This window comes from Sminthopsis crassicaudata, chromosome 1, assembly GCF_048593235.1.
Source record: "Sminthopsis crassicaudata isolate SCR6 chromosome 1, ASM4859323v1, whole genome shotgun sequence".
NCBI lineage: Eukaryota > Metazoa > Chordata > Mammalia > Dasyuromorphia > Dasyuridae > Sminthopsis > Sminthopsis crassicaudata.
Genome location: NC_133617.1, coordinates 532,902,590 through 532,921,296, shown reverse-complemented (window position 1 = coordinate 532,921,296; position 18,707 = coordinate 532,902,590). Strand labels below are relative to the sequence as shown.

General features: G+C 34.3%; 1 protein-coding gene and 1 pseudogene across 1 annotated transcript; both read right to left on the bottom strand.

Annotated features, from left to right (window-relative positions):
• Positions 1 to 4,529: 4,529 nt before the first annotated feature.
• On the bottom strand, positions 4,530 to 5,088 carry LOC141555237 (interferon tau-like). The gene has a single exon (XM_074287945.1). It carries the CDS (start codon positions 5,086 to 5,088, stop codon positions 4,537 to 4,539), a length of 552 nt encoding a protein of 183 aa, XP_074144046.1. The 3' UTR covers positions 4,530 to 4,536.
• A 10,217-nt stretch (positions 5,089 to 15,305) lies between these two features.
• Positions 15,306 to 15,846, bottom strand: LOC141555229 (interferon alpha-16-like; annotated as a pseudogene).
• Between the last annotated feature and the right edge of the window lie 2,861 nt (positions 15,847 to 18,707).

The following is an 18,707-nucleotide window of genomic DNA, read 5'->3' as shown; positions in this document are numbered from 1 at the left end:
TCTGCAAAAGGATGGGTTGGGCAGGACTTCTCATTATCTTTCATTTGACTCATTATTTTTCTTCAAAAGCTTGTAACATTCACTTTTGAAGTGTGTGTGTATTCCTTCTTTAGCAATACACTGATCCAAAACAATTTTAAAGTACATAAGAAGAAAAATGCTATCCATTTCCAGAGGAAAAAAACTAATGGAGTCAGAATGCAAATTGAAACCTACATTTAAAATTTTCCTTTATTTTCTTGGTTTATTTAGTTCTGTTTTTTCTCAAAGCATGAATAATGGGGGGAAATATTTTATATGACTGCACATGTATAACATATCAAATTGCCTTCTTAATGAGATTGGAGAAAAGAGAGGTAGAGAGAGAATTTGGAACTAAAATTATTTTTAAAAACAAATGTTAAAAACTGATTTTACATGTAATTGAAAGAAAAGAAAATATTCAATTTTAAAAATTGAAAGGTAGCTTTATATATGATGAAGAAACAGTAGAGACATTTCCAATAAATATAATATTAAAGCCAAGCTGCAACTTTATACCACAAATTTTTAATATAATTTTTGAAATCCAAACAATAGTAACAAGATATGAGCAAAATTTAAAGTGTAGTGATTAATTATAATTGCCCAGCCTAAAAGAAAACCATTGAGGCAGAGTTCCAGAAAACTCTTTATTAAACGGTACATGGTCCCCCTAATGAAGTCGATATCAGATCTTCCTCATCATCTGAGATCCTCCCTTCTTCCACTTTATTTTTATAAGACTTAATACAAGTTTTGATATCTGAACATTCTAAAGAGGCTATACAAATGAAGAATCCTATTGATTGATAGATATTGGTTCATGGACCAAAAAAATGATGCATCAGCTAGAACTGGTATGTCAAATTTGGAGATTTGGTAGTTCATGAAGCATGGGGCATCTTAATTGACTAAATGATCATAAGATGGTCACCTGCGCATGTTAGACAGGAGAGAATGGTCCAGCGGTACAAATTTAAGTTGAGCAACTTTCTTAAACATCAAAAAATCCTACTCATGTTATGTTTGGACATGGAATTTGAGAAAACTGGTTAGATATATCTTTGTCAGCATTCTTGTGGTTGCACAAGTGAGTTTCATAATTGGTAAACAAGAAGTAAACTTTACATCAAAGTGTGAGAGGCATTATAAGAATTTATCTATCCCTATGTGGTCTATGTAAAACATTAAACTAATTATGAATGGAATAGTGAAGGGTCCAAATGAATTATTTCTAACAAAAGGTCCAAATAGTGGCAAAGAACTGACAAAGCTACCTCTAGGCTTTTGTTGTAATAATTGAGCCATCTCCAAGACCCACAGCTAGTGTTGTGTTGCTTGCATTATGGACTGGTCCCTGCTCAGACACACCTCTTCTACTGAACTTCTAAGTTGCCTTGGACTGAAAAAAGATCTCATCTCATCTTTTTGATGTTTGTACTGTTCCAGAATTCTTTTTGTAGCACTGGTTTAAAGTTGCTTGGAGGAAAATGTTGGGAGTTATCATACTTCCTTTAATCTGCCTTTTTGGAACTGCCTTTGGAGAAGCATTTATAAAGCTATTGCTATATAACAAACACTGTGCTATGTGCTGACCTTGCTAATTAAAAAAAAACACAAATAAAGTCCCTGTCCTCAAGCTTCCATTCTTTTAATTTTTTTTAATATGACCTACATTTCTCATTGTAATCATCTTACCATTGCTTACCAGAAAGTTAGCCCTTATATTAAAGAAGAAAAGCACAGAATTTTAAAAAGTCAGCAAAATTAAACATGTATTGAAAAAGTCTGGCATTATGTATAAATTACTCTACCAATGGTTCCCCAGTTCTGCAAAGAAATGGGGAACTTTGTTTTCTCATATCTATTCTTTGAGATCAAATGTGATTATTTTAATTTTGTAACACTCAATTTTTATGAGCTTGAAGGAGGTAAGTATATTTTTTTTCATTTACATTATAAGTCATTTGGTGTGGGTTTTTTTTTCCATCATTCTGTAAACTTTACCTAAATCAGTTCATGCAGCTTTCTTAGTCTTTCTTTATTTATCACACTTAATCCCATTGTGACCATAAAGTTCCTAAGGCTCCAAGCATGGCGGTCCTTAGCTATAACCTCAGTTCAGGTTTATGGAATTTAAAGTATCACATTTCTTTATGTAAACAAGCACAAGAAGAGCCCAACTTTAATCCATGACAAGCAAGTTAAGAGCCCAGATGCTGATTATAAAAAATATATAATAACTTTAGAATAAATCAAAGTATTACCTTACATCATTGTCTATTGTAGGCTTTCGAGAAGACTATGAGCAAGACTTCCCTCTATTTGCAAAGGAAAGCTTCAGAAGAAAGCGTGGGTTCCAGAGAGAAGAGAGGTGGATATATGTAATGACTGTAATGAAGCAAGTATCCTCATAAAACAGACCTATCAAATTCAGATATCAAAAACTTTCTAGACAAAGGAGACTTGAGAATTTGCCAAATTTAACCCCCTCAGTCTAGAGATGAGGAAACTGAAGCAAAGAGAGACCAGATTAGTATTCCTGAGCCAGGTAATCAATGATAAAGCATGCACTAGGTCTCCTGGTACCAAATGCAGTGATTCCATTACATTAAGGTTTTTGGGGTCAGATGAGAAAAAGAGGAACCTTAAAGTTAATGAGCAGCAAACATTATTCTTTTCCCTTCTTCTACTCTCTATGCTCCTCTTCCCCCCAAGCCTTACCTGAAAAGAAAGAAAACTGTTAGTATAGAAATTCCATCAGTAAGTCATAGAAAAAAGATATTATTCATCTCTTCATGAATGTATGACAGTTCCCACTTCCTACATGATGAACAAGAATACAGGGCTGAGCTAAAAGAATTGTGCCTAAACAGAAAATGGCAAATTGGAAGTCAAATGAAACAGAGAAATATCAAATCTGTTACCTGTGAGACCCTAAAAAGCTTTTTAAATTTTTTTTCATTGATCATTTGAAATGTGGGATTATTTACTCCCATATTAAATTTCAATTCTTGGCTGAATCTTTTTTTTTTCCATTTATCATTATACATGCCTTAGCTACTTTCCTATGTACTATTCTATTATCCTTTACCATTATTTTTGATAACTGTGTATTTACCCTTTAAATTCCCCACTATGGGAACAATCAATCTGAGTCATCTTCTAATAAGAAATGACAACAATAAATAATAATAATGATGATAGGTGTATTTATCTAACATTTTACATGTATTCTTTATTTTGATTTTCCCAAAAACAGCCTTGTGAGATAGGCACTATTATTTTCTCCATTTTACACATGAGGAAAATAAAGGTGAAAACTGGATATATATTGACTGAGAAATTAACATATTAGCATTGTCTATGATTCAGTAGTCCTCAAACTTTTAAAATAGGGGGCCAGTTCACTGTCCCTCAGACTGTGGGAGGGCCAGACTGCAGTAAAAACAAAAACTCACACTCTGTCTCCTCCCCTCAGCCCATTTGTCATAACCCAGCAAAATGTCCTCAGGGGCCGCATCTGGCCCTCAGGCTGTAGTTTGAGAGCCCCTGGTCTATGTATTAACACACTAATTGTATTTTTATTTTATTTTGTCAAGTATTTCCCAGTTACATTTTTAATGTAGTTCAGGTAGTAGTTAGGAATGTAACTAGTTACAATATATCTAATGACCCTGGTTCAGCTATTCACACTCATTGGCCACTTACTTTCTTTTCTTTCACTAAAAGTGCCCCTGTAAATATTTTGACATAACTGGAGTTTTTCTTCCTATCAATAGCTTCATTGAGGTATAAACTTGCTAATGGAATTTCTCAGCTAAAGAGAATGGACATTTTAGTCACTTTATATCTATAATTATAATTCAATTTCTAGAGTTGTCATAACTTTTCACAGCTCTACTACTTTGTGTCTATTACATCTTGCTTTGGGACACACGGTTTTTGCACACTGGTTGTATCCTTTCTTTCCACTGCAGCTCATCTGAAGGGACAAGGACTATGTTATTTCCAGCTGTCTATATACCTGATTAGCACATTGCCTCCCTCTTGGATGTTTTATTAAGTGCTGGTTGAATTTCATTCTTGTACTCAATCTTCTCTGAACTCTTATAAATTATTAAATCAGCCTTTTCACATGAAGTTTATTAATAAAGTAGATTTTATTAGTAAAATAGAGTTCCTTAGTAACAATAGACAATATAAATATTTCAAAAATGTTCCTTCTGTGAAAAATAAATATAAGCATGAGCATAAAAATAAATAATGTAAATAAATAAATAGATCAATAAATATAACACCACAAATTATAAAATTGTTAGTTATTGAATAAAGATGATGATTCTCCGTATTCAAAGTCCCTTTTCAAAAGAGTAATGGCAGCTTATATTATCTTAACACCATTCAGTAAATAGAGATATTTTCAGTGATGTGGAAACTATTCTTTCAAATGACTGACTGCTTATTTTTAGGAAGCAGCCAGTTATTTAAAGAACTGAAAGTCTGTTTTCTTCCTCAGGCCTGGAGTTTTCTTGTTAGTTTATTCATGAACAGAAGGACTCTCTGGATCTCTATCCTCACAATCTCCCAGGCACAACGACTGTACTCTTTGCCTTGCAGGTACTGCCTTATCCCTTGGAAGTATTTCTTCGGGGCCAGTCTGGGATTCTCACTTCCCAAGGAAGACTCTTCCCGCTCCACCTCCTGCCCAAGACACTGCTCCAGTTGGTCCAGCTGATGATCCAGTCCAATGAGAAGTTGTATGAGCTTGGTCTGACTCCAAGCAGCAGGAGTGACATTCAGGCTGAAGATGGTGAAGATCTGTTGGAGGGTCTCATGAACAATGGCCGTAGCATTTTCCCTCTGGAGCTGGCTGCCCTCCATGGCTTCCTTTGAGAAGTTGAAATCAATCCTGTCCTTCAAACATGGCAGCAGGGAAAATGTGCTCATTTGGTTGAGAAGGGAGAAGTCTTTCTTCAGGCCCCGAGTCAGGTCACAGCCCAGGCAGCAGAAGGTGCTGGAGCAGAGCAGAACGAGGGCAACTGGTAACGAGGTCCAGGACATCATGGTGATGCTGATGGATAGTTTGGTTCTAGCTGAGCTGGGAGACCAGTGAGCCTTTGTTTATCTTGCCTCAAGGCCACTCTCTCTTAAATAGTGCTAAGTACTGATAATGGAATTTCCCTTCACTTTCCATTTCCTTTTACTTAGTTTCCATATTGATCTTAGAAGATGCCATTACATTCTCATCTTTAAAATACTTGTAAAACTGCAACCAAATTCAACCTTAAAGAGATTAAACTTTTTGAGATATACTTAATTATACATTTTAGTCTCATTCCCTCGTAGGACACATATAGCCATTAATTTTATCCCTGCAATATTTCTTACTCATGTTTTTTTCCTTACTAATGCCACTGCTCAGCCCTCTTTGTAGTGGCCAGAAACTGGAAACTGAATGGATGCCCATCAATTGGAGAATGGCTGAATAAATTGTGGTATATGAATATTATGGAATATTATTTTTCTGTAAGAAATGACCAACAGGATGATTTCAGAAGGGCCTGGTATACATGAACTGATGCTGAGTCAAAGGAGCAGGATCATTATATACTTCAATAACAATACTATATGATGATCAATTCTGATGGATGTGGCCATCTTCAACAATGAGTTGCACCAAATCAGTTCCAATAAAGCAGTAATGAACTGAACCAGCTACACCCAGCAAAAGAACTCTGGGAGATGACTATGAACCACTACATAGAATTCCCAATCTCTCTATTTTTGTCCACCTGCATTTTTTATTTTCTTCACAGGCTAATTGCACATTATTTCAAAGTCTGATTCTTTTTTGTACAGCAAAATAACTGTTTGGACATGTATACATATATACATATATTGTATTTAATTTATACTTTAACATATATAACATGTATTGGTCAATCTGCCATCTGGGTAGGGAGAAGGAGGGGAAAAATTGGAACAAAAGGCTTAGCAATTGTCAGTGTTGTAAAATTACCCATGCATATATCTTGTAAATAAAAAGCTATAATTAAAAAAAAACCAAACAAACAAAAAAACTAATGCCACTGCTACCACCTGCATTTAGACCTTCATTAACTCTTATCTTGCTTTGCTTTCAATAATATTCCTGTTTTTACTTTACTTTCTGGTCTCCTGTTATGCTACCATGGAAGCCACCTGACAGTAGCTGCTGGAGATCCAACCCAAACCTGCAGACTGAGAGGTAGTTGCTGTTCTCTGACCTTTCTGACCGAGAGGCCAGTGCAATGTCTGACACCTCTCTCTCTCTCTCTCTCTCTCTCTCTCTCTGTCTCTCTCTCTCTCTCTCTCTCTCTCTCCTCTTCCCTCTCTCTCTCTCTCTCTCTCTCTCTCTCTCTCCTCTTCCCTCTGTCTCCAATTTATCTCATTCCCAGTCCACAATACCTGTGTCAGCAAAAACTGCCTTGCAACTCCTTCAGATGTTATGATCCACAGCTATGGAGGTTCTTGGAGAATTGACCTGCTTCTTACCAATGCTCCAATACTCAGAGTAGAAATCATATTCAGCTGAACTTTAACCTATAAATCCTTTCCAGCGAATTAGAACTCCTTAATAATGTTTTTTTTCATATCATGTACTACATAACATCTAAGCCTTTCTCCAGTCATATTTGAATTAATTGCCCTTCTGCCTTCTCATTAACCATGTGTATAGACTCTCTAGTCTTTCTTCCCTTAACTCATATTTTCCAAACTTGTGCGTATAATCATGTTAGCATTATCTTTGTTCTTGGAAAAGGTATGGCAATCTAGTTTCCCATTGCCTCCCAGAACACATTTGGAGCATTTAAAAATGATATTTTTTTCATAATTACTTGCTAAAACAATTTTTAAATTTGTGTTTTTTATATGTTGGGCTCTGAATTCTATTGCTCCATTTTTTCCTTTCTTTCCCTTCCTTCTGATAGTAATATGATATATACATTATACATATGCAGTCATATAAAATATTTTTGTAGTAGTCATTTTATATAAAATGACAAAAAAAGAATGAAAGTTAAAAATAGTGCTTCCATGTATATTCAGAGATTACCAGTTCTTTCTATAGTAACAGTGATGTGTTTCATCATGAGTCTTTGGGGATTGTCTCAGATCATTGTATTACTGAGAATTGCCAAGTAATCCATACTTCTTCTCTGTATGATATTGCTGTTACTATATTTTCCTGCTTCTGATCACTTCACTTTGCATTCATTGATGTAATTCTTTCAAGGTTTTTCTGAAATCACCTTTTATCATTTCTTATAGCACAACAATATTTCCTCACAATCCTATACCACAACTTTTTTTTTAGCCATTTCTTAATTGATAGGCTTCCCTTTGTTTTCCAATTCTTAGCCACCACAAAAAGAGCTGCTCTATTTCTGTACAAGCTGGTCTTCTTTCCATTTTTGTAATCTATTTGTCATAGAGACCTAACAGAAATTTTGCTGGATCAAAGGATTTCCAGAGTTTTGTAGACCCTGTTGTATGATTCCACACTGTTCTCCAGAATAGTTGGATCAGTCCATAGTCCACCAATTGCATATTTGCAACTTTTCATAACAAAATACCCTTCTCTGGGCACCACTTCACTAAATGTAATCTTTAATTATTAGAATAGAAAATCCTAAATTAGGATCAAAGGATTAATTAGCTGTATGGACAAGATACTCTCCCCAAGCCCAATTGAATCCTCCAAGAGGAACTATATGCAAAATATAGAGCAATTACAGCTGAATTTGTAAGCCAAAGCAGGAAAATAATCTGATGAGGTAAAATTCTTATCAATGAACTGCAGAGATTGCTAATCCTTCAAGTTTTCACTCTTCAACCTGTCACCACCACCCTACATGCTCTTGTCTACTATGTACAAATTAAACCAGATCCTCATGCCTTGGATCATATTGGAATTCCTGGATCATCTAGTGACTAAACAACATTCCTACAGGGAAGGAAAGTTTGCTTGCAACAGGGGAATAGTGATTATAGTAGGATTATTGTGATAATAGATGTTGCAAAGAGGGACTCCTATTTTGAAAGAATCCTAAATCTCCCTATAGAAAATGTGTGGATATGTGAGTTCCTATGGATAGCTTGCTTGCAGGATAATATGAATGCCTGTATGCGCTCACAGATCTGGACTCTTAAAAGAGATTGCACAGTTAATGGGAAAAGACACAGTCCTCTTGAAGACTAGTGGTTTCAGACAAAGCAAATGTCAAAATTTTCATTATCACTAGATAAAAACAAGCCACTATATTTAATGGAACCATAAAAAATAGGCTATTAAACCTTAAGTATGCTAAATAGTAGAACCTCAAAATTCATAAAGAAAATTAAATTGTAAAATGAAAAAAAATCATCTTCATGAAGTTGTTGAATTGACTCTACTAGCTTAAGTTTGAGAATCATCAGGAATTATTTCTCAAGTCCCTCCTTCCTTCAGTGTTTCCTTACACTGATTTATGTCTAATCCATGAATGAGAAATAATTTTTCTCTGAGGTCAGATTGATGAGACTCCATTTCCAGGGAGAGAGTTTTGAGCTTAATTCTTACTCTCATCATGAAGCAGGCACTCTCTGTCCCATGGATTCCCCTTTGACGCCTGCTAAAACATGAAACAAGATTCTATTGGTGTTGTGGGGTGCCCATACAAACAAGCAATCTTGGCATTTCCTCTAATTGTGCATTTATGTGTGAATTATTTGTACCCTTCACATTTCTATCTGATCTAGCCCCCAAATATAGCTCTTATTCTCACCAGGCCTGACATCATGGCCCTGTAGTTTACCTTCTCTGAGTATCCTGAGTTGCTGACTTCACTTACTAGGTTTACTTCAGCTAAATTTACTTCACATGATTAGAGGGGAAATTTTTTTCTTTAACTTCTTCTTTTTTTTTTTTCAATTTGACATGATTTCAGTTTCATTTTTGTTTCTCATATCTTTTTTACCCTCGAGGAATTTTTGATTTAAAGAAAATAGAATTCTGATACTTTGAAAACTCCAAATAGAAATTCTTTATCCTTTGCAGTCTATTACTTTTCTTCATTTGAAAAAATGTCAAGATGGAAGAGAAATTGCTCTAATTTTGTTAATAGTGCCTTTTTGATTCCTTGTGGAATTCCTTTCTTCTTCACCTTCAGCAAGCAGTTAATTCCTCAACTCTGCTGTGGCAGCCTTTATGATACATTTCATTTAATTTGTTTCAAGTTTCATAACAACTATCTAATTTGGTCCTGATTTTTCTTGCTAAGGCTATTTTCAGTGTTTCTTAGATATTCTTTCTTGCTCTCCATTATCCCATTTCTTGCACTTGTTATCTACTAATGTATTTTCATACATTTTCTGCATGGATATGTACTCTTTAGAAATAGGTATATACTACAGTTCAGAATTTGTTGTATTACTTTGTTGATTGCTGATGTTTAAAAAAGGGATGGGAAAAATGTGGCTAATGCAGATTAAACTTAAATATATGTTGTATCTTTTTTGAAGAGATGGTTGTTAGCATTTACTAGCATACAATTGTTTACTGTTTATTGTAAGCAATTATTATGTGAATGGCATATTATATATCGACCTATAGATATTGTCCTATAAGTTTTGAGTCCAAATGCCACTTTATCCAACCAAAGCAAATTACTTGAACTCTCATAACCACTATTTCTTCTCTTATTAAAATGGATATAATAATTATATTACCTACTTTATGAAGTAAGTAATAATAGTAATAATATTAATACTTCACACTTCATAGAATCCTCCTCAGCTATCTGATGTAGTCCCCAAATACAGCTCTTATCCTTGCCACGCTGAATAATACTTTTATTACCTAGCTTATAAAGTAAATAATAACAATATAAGTGCAATGGTATTTATATGATATTTAAAATGTACAAATTATGGGTAAGTTTGCATACTTTAAAGAACTTCTTAAATATGTATTATTATTTAACAAATAAAGTAAAAATTCATGCCACCAGTAAGGTCCTCTATAGTTCTTTTTTTTTTTTAATTTTCTGAGGCTGGGGTTAAGTGACTTGCTCAGGGTCACACAGCTAGGAAGTGTTAAGTTTCTGAGACCAGATTTGAACTCTGGTCTTCCTGACTTCAGGGCTGGTGCTCTATCCACTGCGCCACTTAGCTGCCCCAGGTCCTCTGTAGTTCTTAATTAGCCTATGCATTTAGGTTGATATAACATTTTTTCCCCATATGCATGTGGTTGTTGGTCCAGAACTCTCAAAGCAGAGCATGATATCAGAGATGTAGTACCATGACATGCAAGTGAATTGGATTTAAGTGAGGGAGGGCTGTGTAAAATCACCAGCTTCCCTTTCTCCTGCAGAGCCACCTGGGTCCAATGACAAGATATAGATCAGGCTGACTAAAGACATCCCTAGATGTAATGGGAAACCTGTCTTTTTAGCTAAAGTCTTTCCCCAGCCTCAGTTTGACTAAGACAATACCTATTCAGATAGGCAACAATTTTCCTTTGTGAATCCTTTGTACTTCTCTTGGATCATTATGTTGTTGAAAAGAGCTGAGTCATTCAAAGTTGGTGAAAATATAAAGTTGCCGAAATTGTGTACAATGTTTTCCTGTTTTTGCTCATTTCATTTTAATCAATTCATATGTCTTCCCATACAAATTTATACAAGACCTATATAAGATATCATACAGCATGATATCTGCCTGTTCATCATTTCTTTTTTTAAATTAATTTTATAATTATAATTTTTTGACAGTACATATGCATGGGTAATTTTTTTTACAGCATTATCCCTTGTACTCACTTCTTTTCCAAATTTTCTCCTTCCTCCCTCTACCTCCTCCCCTAGATGACAGGCAATCCCATACATGTTAAATGTGTTACAGTATATCCTAGATATAATATATGTGTGTAAAACCAAATTTCTTGTTGCACGATAAGAATTGGATTCAGAAGGTAAAAGTAACCTGGGTAGGAAGACAATAGTGCAAACATTTTACACTCAATTCCCAGTGTTTCTTCTCTGGGTGTAGCTAATTCTGTCCATCACTGATAAACTGGAATGGAATTAGATCTTCTCTTTGTTGAAGATATCCACTTCCATCAGAATCCATCCTCATATAGTATCATTGTTGAAGTGTATAATGATCTCCTGCTTCTGCTCGTTTCACTCAGCGTCAGTTCATGTAAGTCTCTCCAAGCCTCTCTGTATTCATCCTGTTGGTCATTTATTACAGAGCAATAATATTCCATAACATTCATATACCATAATTTACCCAACCATTCTCCAACTGATGGACATCCATTCATTTTCCAGTTTCTAGCCACTACGAAAAGAGCTGCCACAAACATTTTGGCACATACAGGTCCCTTTCCCTTCTTTAGTATTTCTTTGGGATATAAGCCCAATAGTTTGTTCATCCTTTCTTATTATACAAGAGTATTCCATTGGATTACTATACCACAGCTTGTTCAGCCATTCCCAAATTGATGGGCATTCCCTTGATTTCCAATATTTTGCCACCACAAAAAGATCTGTTATAAATCTTATTTATGATCTCTTTGAGATATAGATATAGTAGTGGTAATGGTGAGTCAAAGGGTATACAGAGTTCCAAATTGCTCTCGAAGATGTCTGGATCAGTTCATAACTTCACCAGCAGTACATTAGTGTTCAAATTTTCCCACATCTTCTCTAAGATTTATTTTTTTTCCTTTTTTGTCATATTAGCCAATCTAATAAGCATAAGGTGGTAAGTCAGAGCTGTTTTAATTTGCATTTCTCAAATCAAATGTAAATAGAGCACTTCTTCACGTGCTTATAGAAAGCTTTGATTTCTTCATCTGAAAACTGTCTATTCAAATCTTTTGACCATTTATCAATTGGGGAATGGCTTATATTATTACAAATTCAATTTATGTATTTGAGAAATTAGACTTTTGTCAGAACATTTGCTGTAAAGATTATTTCCTAGCTTCCTGGTTGCCTTCTACTATTGATTACATTGCTTTTTGTTTATACAAAAGTTTTTTTTTTTTAATTTTAGTAAAATAAAAAGTATTTCTTATATATTATAATGTTTTCTTATTTGGTCATAAATTTATAGCAACATTCAGTTTTCCTTCTTATTTTTTTTAATTACATCTATTTTTGCTTTGACTTTGAGATTCAGAATTGCTACCCCTGCTTCTTTTTTGCTGCAGTTGAAACAACATATTCTGTTCCAGTCCTTTGCCTTTACTGTGTGAGGGTTTCTCTGCTTCAAGAATGTTTCTTATAAACAACATATTATGGAATTTTGGACTTTGATTCACTCTACCATTCCCTTCTGTTTCATGGGAAAGTTGATCCCATTTATATTCACAATTATGAATGCCAAATGTGTATTTCCCTCCATCTTATTTTTTCCTCCTGTTTGTCCTCTCTCCTTTCCCCATTTCCTCTTCACCAGTGTTTTGCTTCTGTCTTCCACCTCTTCTGATCTGTCCTCAACTTCTGTCAGTCCCTCCCACCTTTGACCTAATCTCCCCCACTCGTCCCTTCCTATCTGATATGACAGATACAATTGATTATATATATTATTCCCTCTTTTATCTAATACTGATGAAAATCAGATTCAAGTGAATGCCCACTGACCATCCTCTTATCTCATTCATTGCAATAGGTCTTTTGCATCTTTTTTAATGTAGTGATTTACCCCACTCTATTCCTCTCTTCCTTCTGAACCTAGTATACTCCTCTTTCTCTATTAATACTTTATATTAATTATTTTTATGTCATTCCCTCAAATTCACTTTATGTCTGTACCTTCTTTCTTTGTTTATTCCATCTACTAACTATTATTGGTACAATTTTTAAGACTTAAAAATCTCAACTTTCCATATCCTGATTTAAATTGTTTGTATCTATTGAATCCCTTATATTTTCTTTTTTACCTGAATATACTTCTCTTGGGTCTTGATACTGGAGACCAAATTTTTGGTTTAATTCTGGTCTTCTTTAAAAAAGCTTGAAATCTTTCTATTTCATTTAATATCCATTTTTCCTTTTAATGTATTATGCTTAATTTAGACAGGTAGGTGATTCTTCGTCCTGACTCCTTTGCCTTCCTGAATATCATGTTCCATGACTTCAGATCTTTTAATGGAATAGCTACTAAGTCCTGTGTAATTGTTTCTTTTTAGCCACTTGCAGTATTTTTTCCTTGACAAGATAGTTTTGAAATCTGGCTATAATGTTTTTTGCACTTTTTATTTTGGGATCTCTTTTTGAGGTGATTAGTGGATTCTTTCAATGTCTATCTTGCCCACTGTTTCCATGATATAAAGGTAGTTTTTCTTGATAATTTCTTGAAAGCTACAGTCCAGTTCTTCCTATTGATTGTGACTTTCAGGTAATCGAGTTAATTTGACATTATTTTGTCTGCAATTCTTATTCATGACAGCAATTTTCCCATGAAACATTTTACTTTTTTTTCATTCTTTTCAGTTTGTTTGAATTGATTCTTGATATCTCATAGAATCATTCATTTCTAGTTCAACTATAATGATTTCTTAAGTTCCTCCTTACATAACTCTTCTCTAATTCTGTGATTTATGACTGTTAACCTGAATGAGAACCAAGTTTCCCTGAAGTCAAATTTGTGAGAATGCATTTCAGTGCTACCAGAACAATTTGAAATAAAATGACATTGGGCTCAGTAATTACTCTCCAAATGGTATATAATAAGAAAAGAACTTTCCATCTATGGATTTTACCTAGAGAACTGAAAACAGGAGAAACCCTCAGGGTGCTATTAGGTGTTGTAGGGTACCCTACAAATAGCTTATCTTTGTATGCCATCCTATTGTGATTGAGCACAAATGTGCTATTTTTATATTGTTTTCAAAGTCCATAGTGACCAACTTTTGCAAAAAAGTTATCTCACATTTTTTCATTTGATTCATAATTTTTCTTTTAAAAGCTTATAATCTGCACGTTTGGTTTGTATATGTGATTTCTCTGTTTATATTGTTGCAGTCATTGCCTTGCCTTGGCTTACTTCACTCTACATCAGGTCATATAAATTGTTCTATGCTTTTTGTATTCATTACATTCATCTTTCTTTATAATACAATAATCTTCATTACATTCATGCACTATAATTTTTTTAGCCATTTGCCTGTTGATGGACATCTACTTGGTTCCAAAGTTTTAGCTATTTAAAAAAATTATTTTGGTTTATATGCCTATGATCTTCTTGTTAATATTCTCACTGGGGAATGAGTCCAGTAAGGTAATCCCTCAGTGAACAAAATAGCATTTTAATATCCCTTATTTCTATTACCCCAAAATTATGCCATATACCAAGAGGAAACGTTTCTCTCTAAGACAACTTTTTTAAAAATTATTTTTTTCTTTTCCCCAAATACATGTAAAACAATGTTTTTTACAATTGTTTTCAAAATTTTGAGTTTCAGATTCTTCCCCTTTGTCCCCACCCCACCCCACTCTGAAGATGTATGTGAAGTTGTGCAAAACATTTCTATAAAAGTAATGTTGTGAAAGAAAACATAGAAAACCACTCTCAAGACAAAAGAGGAAGTATAAAAAAGTATTTTTCAGTCTGTATTCCAACACAATCAGTTAAGACTTCTATCTTTAAATAAGTTTACTTAGGCATTAGTTGTATCTTTCCTTTACACCGCATAGAGTCTTTTAAGGATACTGACTATGACATTTTCCATTTCTATATATCCAAGACATTTTCCATTTTTATATATCCAATGACTTGAACTCATCATATTTTAAAAGTGTTTGTTAAAATGTTTTCTTGAGAATAATTTTCTTTGACTTTTTCAGGTATATTAAATCAGTCTGTTCCCCACAAGTTTTGTAGCAAAATAGTTTTATTAGTAAAATATAGTTCTTTAAAAGATTGTATTTATATGGGAAATCTAACATTAAATAGATTAAATATAAATAGCACAAAACAATTGTTTCTTTCATGAATAAAAAGTATTAAAACATACTGACTAGGCAAATAATAAAATGCATAAATAAATAAATTAATTAATAGGTATTATAAAGTATTTTGGTGAGAATTCTTCATACTAATATTCCCTTTCAGTTCATAAATGGCAGCTTATGTTTTTAAGCAAGTCAATGAACACAAAAATTTTAGTTGTTTTTTCTAATATTTGAATGCTCAGTTTTAAGGAAGCAGTCAATTATTTGAAGAACTAAGAGTCTATTTCTTTTTCTTCAGTACTGAAATTCTCTTGTGAATTTGCTCATGAAAAGAAAAATCCTCCTGACTTCCATTCAGGTGACCTCCCAGGCACAGTGGTTGTACTTTTTTGCCTTGCAGATATGCCCTTATCCTTTGGAAGTAGCTCTTCAGGACCAATCTGGAATTCTCACTTCCCAAGGAAGGCTCTTCTCACTCCTTATCCTGACCAAGACACTGCTCCAGCTGATAAGCTGATGATCCAGTCCAATGAGTACTTGCCTGAGCTGGGTCTGATTCCAAGTAGCAGGAGTGGTATTCAGCTGAAGATGGGTGAAGATCTCCTGGAGCATCTCATGAACAATAGCTGTGGCATTTTCCCTCTGGAACTGGCTGCCTTCCATCGGAAGTTGAAGTTGGTTCTGTCCTTCAGACATGGCAGCAGGGAAAATGTGCTCATTTGGTTCAGAAGGGAGAAGCTTTCTTCAGGTCCTGAGTCAGGTCACAATCCAGGAAACAGAGGGTGCTGGAGCAGAGCAGGATCAGAGCAACTGGCAACAAGGTCCAGGACATCATGGTGATGCTGATGGATAGTCTGGTTCTGTCCAACCTTGGAGTTATTTGTTTCAGCTGCTTAGCTTATCATGCTTCAAAACCTTGTTCTCTTAAATAGTGCTAAGAATTTATAATGGGATTTCCCTTAACTTTCCATTTTCTTTTACTTACTTTCCATATTGAAATTGGATGTCATTATAACCTCATCTTTGAAATACTTGTAAAAGTGCAATTAAATTCAACCTTAAACAGTGTTTACAAATTAAACTCTTTGAGATGAGACATATTAATTATACATTTTTTGTCTTATTCCCTTGTAGGAAACATATAGCAATTAATTTTATCCCTGCAATATTTCTTACTTGTGTTGTTTCCCTACTACTTTATTTCTACCACCTGCATTTTAGATTTTCATTAACTCGTCTTTCTTTGATTTCAGTGATATCCCCATCTTTATTTCACTCTGGCTTCCTATTTACCAGTTCTTCGATACTCTGATTAGAAGTCACATTCTGCTAAATTTAATGCTTTCATTCCCAAAAATTCCCCCTTGTGACCTAATCTAAGTGATTAATGGTTGCTTCACATCATGTACTACATCTATGCCTTCCTCTAGTCATTCTTGACTTAACTGCCCTGCTGCTTCCCTTAGCTCACACTTTCTAAATTTTAGAGCATAATTAGGTTCACATTGATCTTGTTCTTTGAAAGGGTATGAAAATCTATTCCCACGTGTTTTCCCAGAAGATACTTGGAACTTTATTTTTCAAATATTTTAAAATTTAAATGATATTTTCCCTAACTAAGATGTTAAAACAATTTTTAACATTTTATATCTGAGTTCTGAATTCTATTGCCCCCTCTTTTCCTCTCTTCTCCCCTCCCTATGACAGCAATCTGATAAAGGTTATGCATGTGCAATCATGTAAAATATTTTTATATTAGTCATTTTGTGTAAAATAACAAAAAATGAAAAAAATTTAAAATAAGTAAGCTTTCATATGTATTCAGACAATACTACTTCTTTCTCTGGTGGCACTAGTATGTTTCATCATGAGACCTTTGTGATTGTCTTAGACATTGTATTATTGAGTATAGTAAAGTAATCCATAATTCTTCATTGTATAATATTGCTATTATTATGTACAATGTTCTTCTGTTTCTGCTCACTTTACTTTGCATCAATTCAAGTAAGCCTTTCCAAGTTTTTTTGAAATCATCCTCTTTGTCATTTCTTATACCATAATAATGATTCCTCATAATTCTACCAATCTATAACCACAGTTTGTTTAGCTATTCCTCAATTAACAGGTATCTCCTTGTTTTGCAATTTTTAGCCACTACAAAAAGAGAAGCTCTAAATATTTCTGCACAAGCAGGTCTTTCTCCCCACCCCCATTTTTATGATCTGTTTGGGATAGAGACCTAGGAGTAGTATTGCTGAATCAAAGGTATATATGGTTTTGTAGCTCTTTCAGAATAATTCTAACTTGTTCTCCAGAATGATTGGGTCAGTTTACAACTCTATCAAAAGTACACTGTACATTTTCACTTTTCATAAAAAACAGCCCTCCCTGGGCACCACTTCCCTAGATATAGTCTCCAACTATAGAACAGAAAATCCTCAATTAGGGTCAAAGATTAATTAGCAGTATGGACAAGAACCTTTCTCTAGACTCAATGAACTCCTCCAAGAGAAATTAGGCACTAGACAGAGAAATTGTATCTGAATTTGTAAGAAAAAGCAGGGAAGTAATCTGATGAAGTAAAAATCCTTATGAATATTCATTCAGAGACTGTAAATCCTTCAAGTGCTTACTCTTCAATTCTTCACTATCATCCTGCATGTTCTTGCTCTAATATGTTCAATTTAATCTTGGTGCTTATAATAGGGAACATATTGAAATCCCTGGCTCATTTAGTGACTAAATAGCATTCTCACATGAATTAAAAATCTGCTTGCAATAGGGGATAATGACCTTGTGATAAATTCATTTTGAGGATAGTTGGTACAACAGCCTGGTCAATGAGAAGGGATATGTGAGCTCCTGGGGACAGCTGGCTTTCAGGCTGATATGAGATAAGAGCATATGCCTGTGTGTGTGCTTTCATGCCTGGACTTATAGATGAGATTGCACAATTAATAGGAAAAGGGCACAATCATGTACAAAGAAAGTGTTTTCAGTCAAAGCAAATATTTATAATAACTATTGTTAGAGAAAAACAAATGCACTATACTTAATGGAAGTATAAGTTAGCCAATTAATCCATCTTTGCCTCAAATTTCATAAAATTTAACTATATATCACAAAGACATTTACATGTACTTGTTGAATTGAAGCTACTAACACACCACAGAATACCTAAGTTTGAGGATTCAAAAATTCACCAGAAATGATTTCTCAAGTTCCTCCTTGCTGTAATATTTTCCTTTTCTGCGATTTATGTGTAGTCCTCAAAGAGAAACAATTTTCTTATGAGGTCAGATTAGTGAGACTTCATTTCCAGGGAGAAATTTTAAACTTAATTCTTATTTTCAACTTGAGGCAGAATAAAACAGATATTCTCTGTCCTTCTGACATCTGCTAAAACATGGAACACTTAGGATTCCATTGGTATGGTGTGATGGGTACACAAATAACCTATCTTGTAATTTCCTCCAGTTAGTGATTGTGTATCTATGTGTAAAAAATCTGTTCCCTTTACACTTCACAGAATTCCCCTCAGCTATCTGATCTAGCCCCCAACTATAGTTCTTTCGATTACCAGGGGTGACTTAGATCATCGTTCTGTAGTTTGGGTTACTCTGGGTATCCTGAGTTGATGACTTTGCTGCATTGGGTTTACCTCAGCTAAATTTACTTCACTTTACTAAAGGGGAA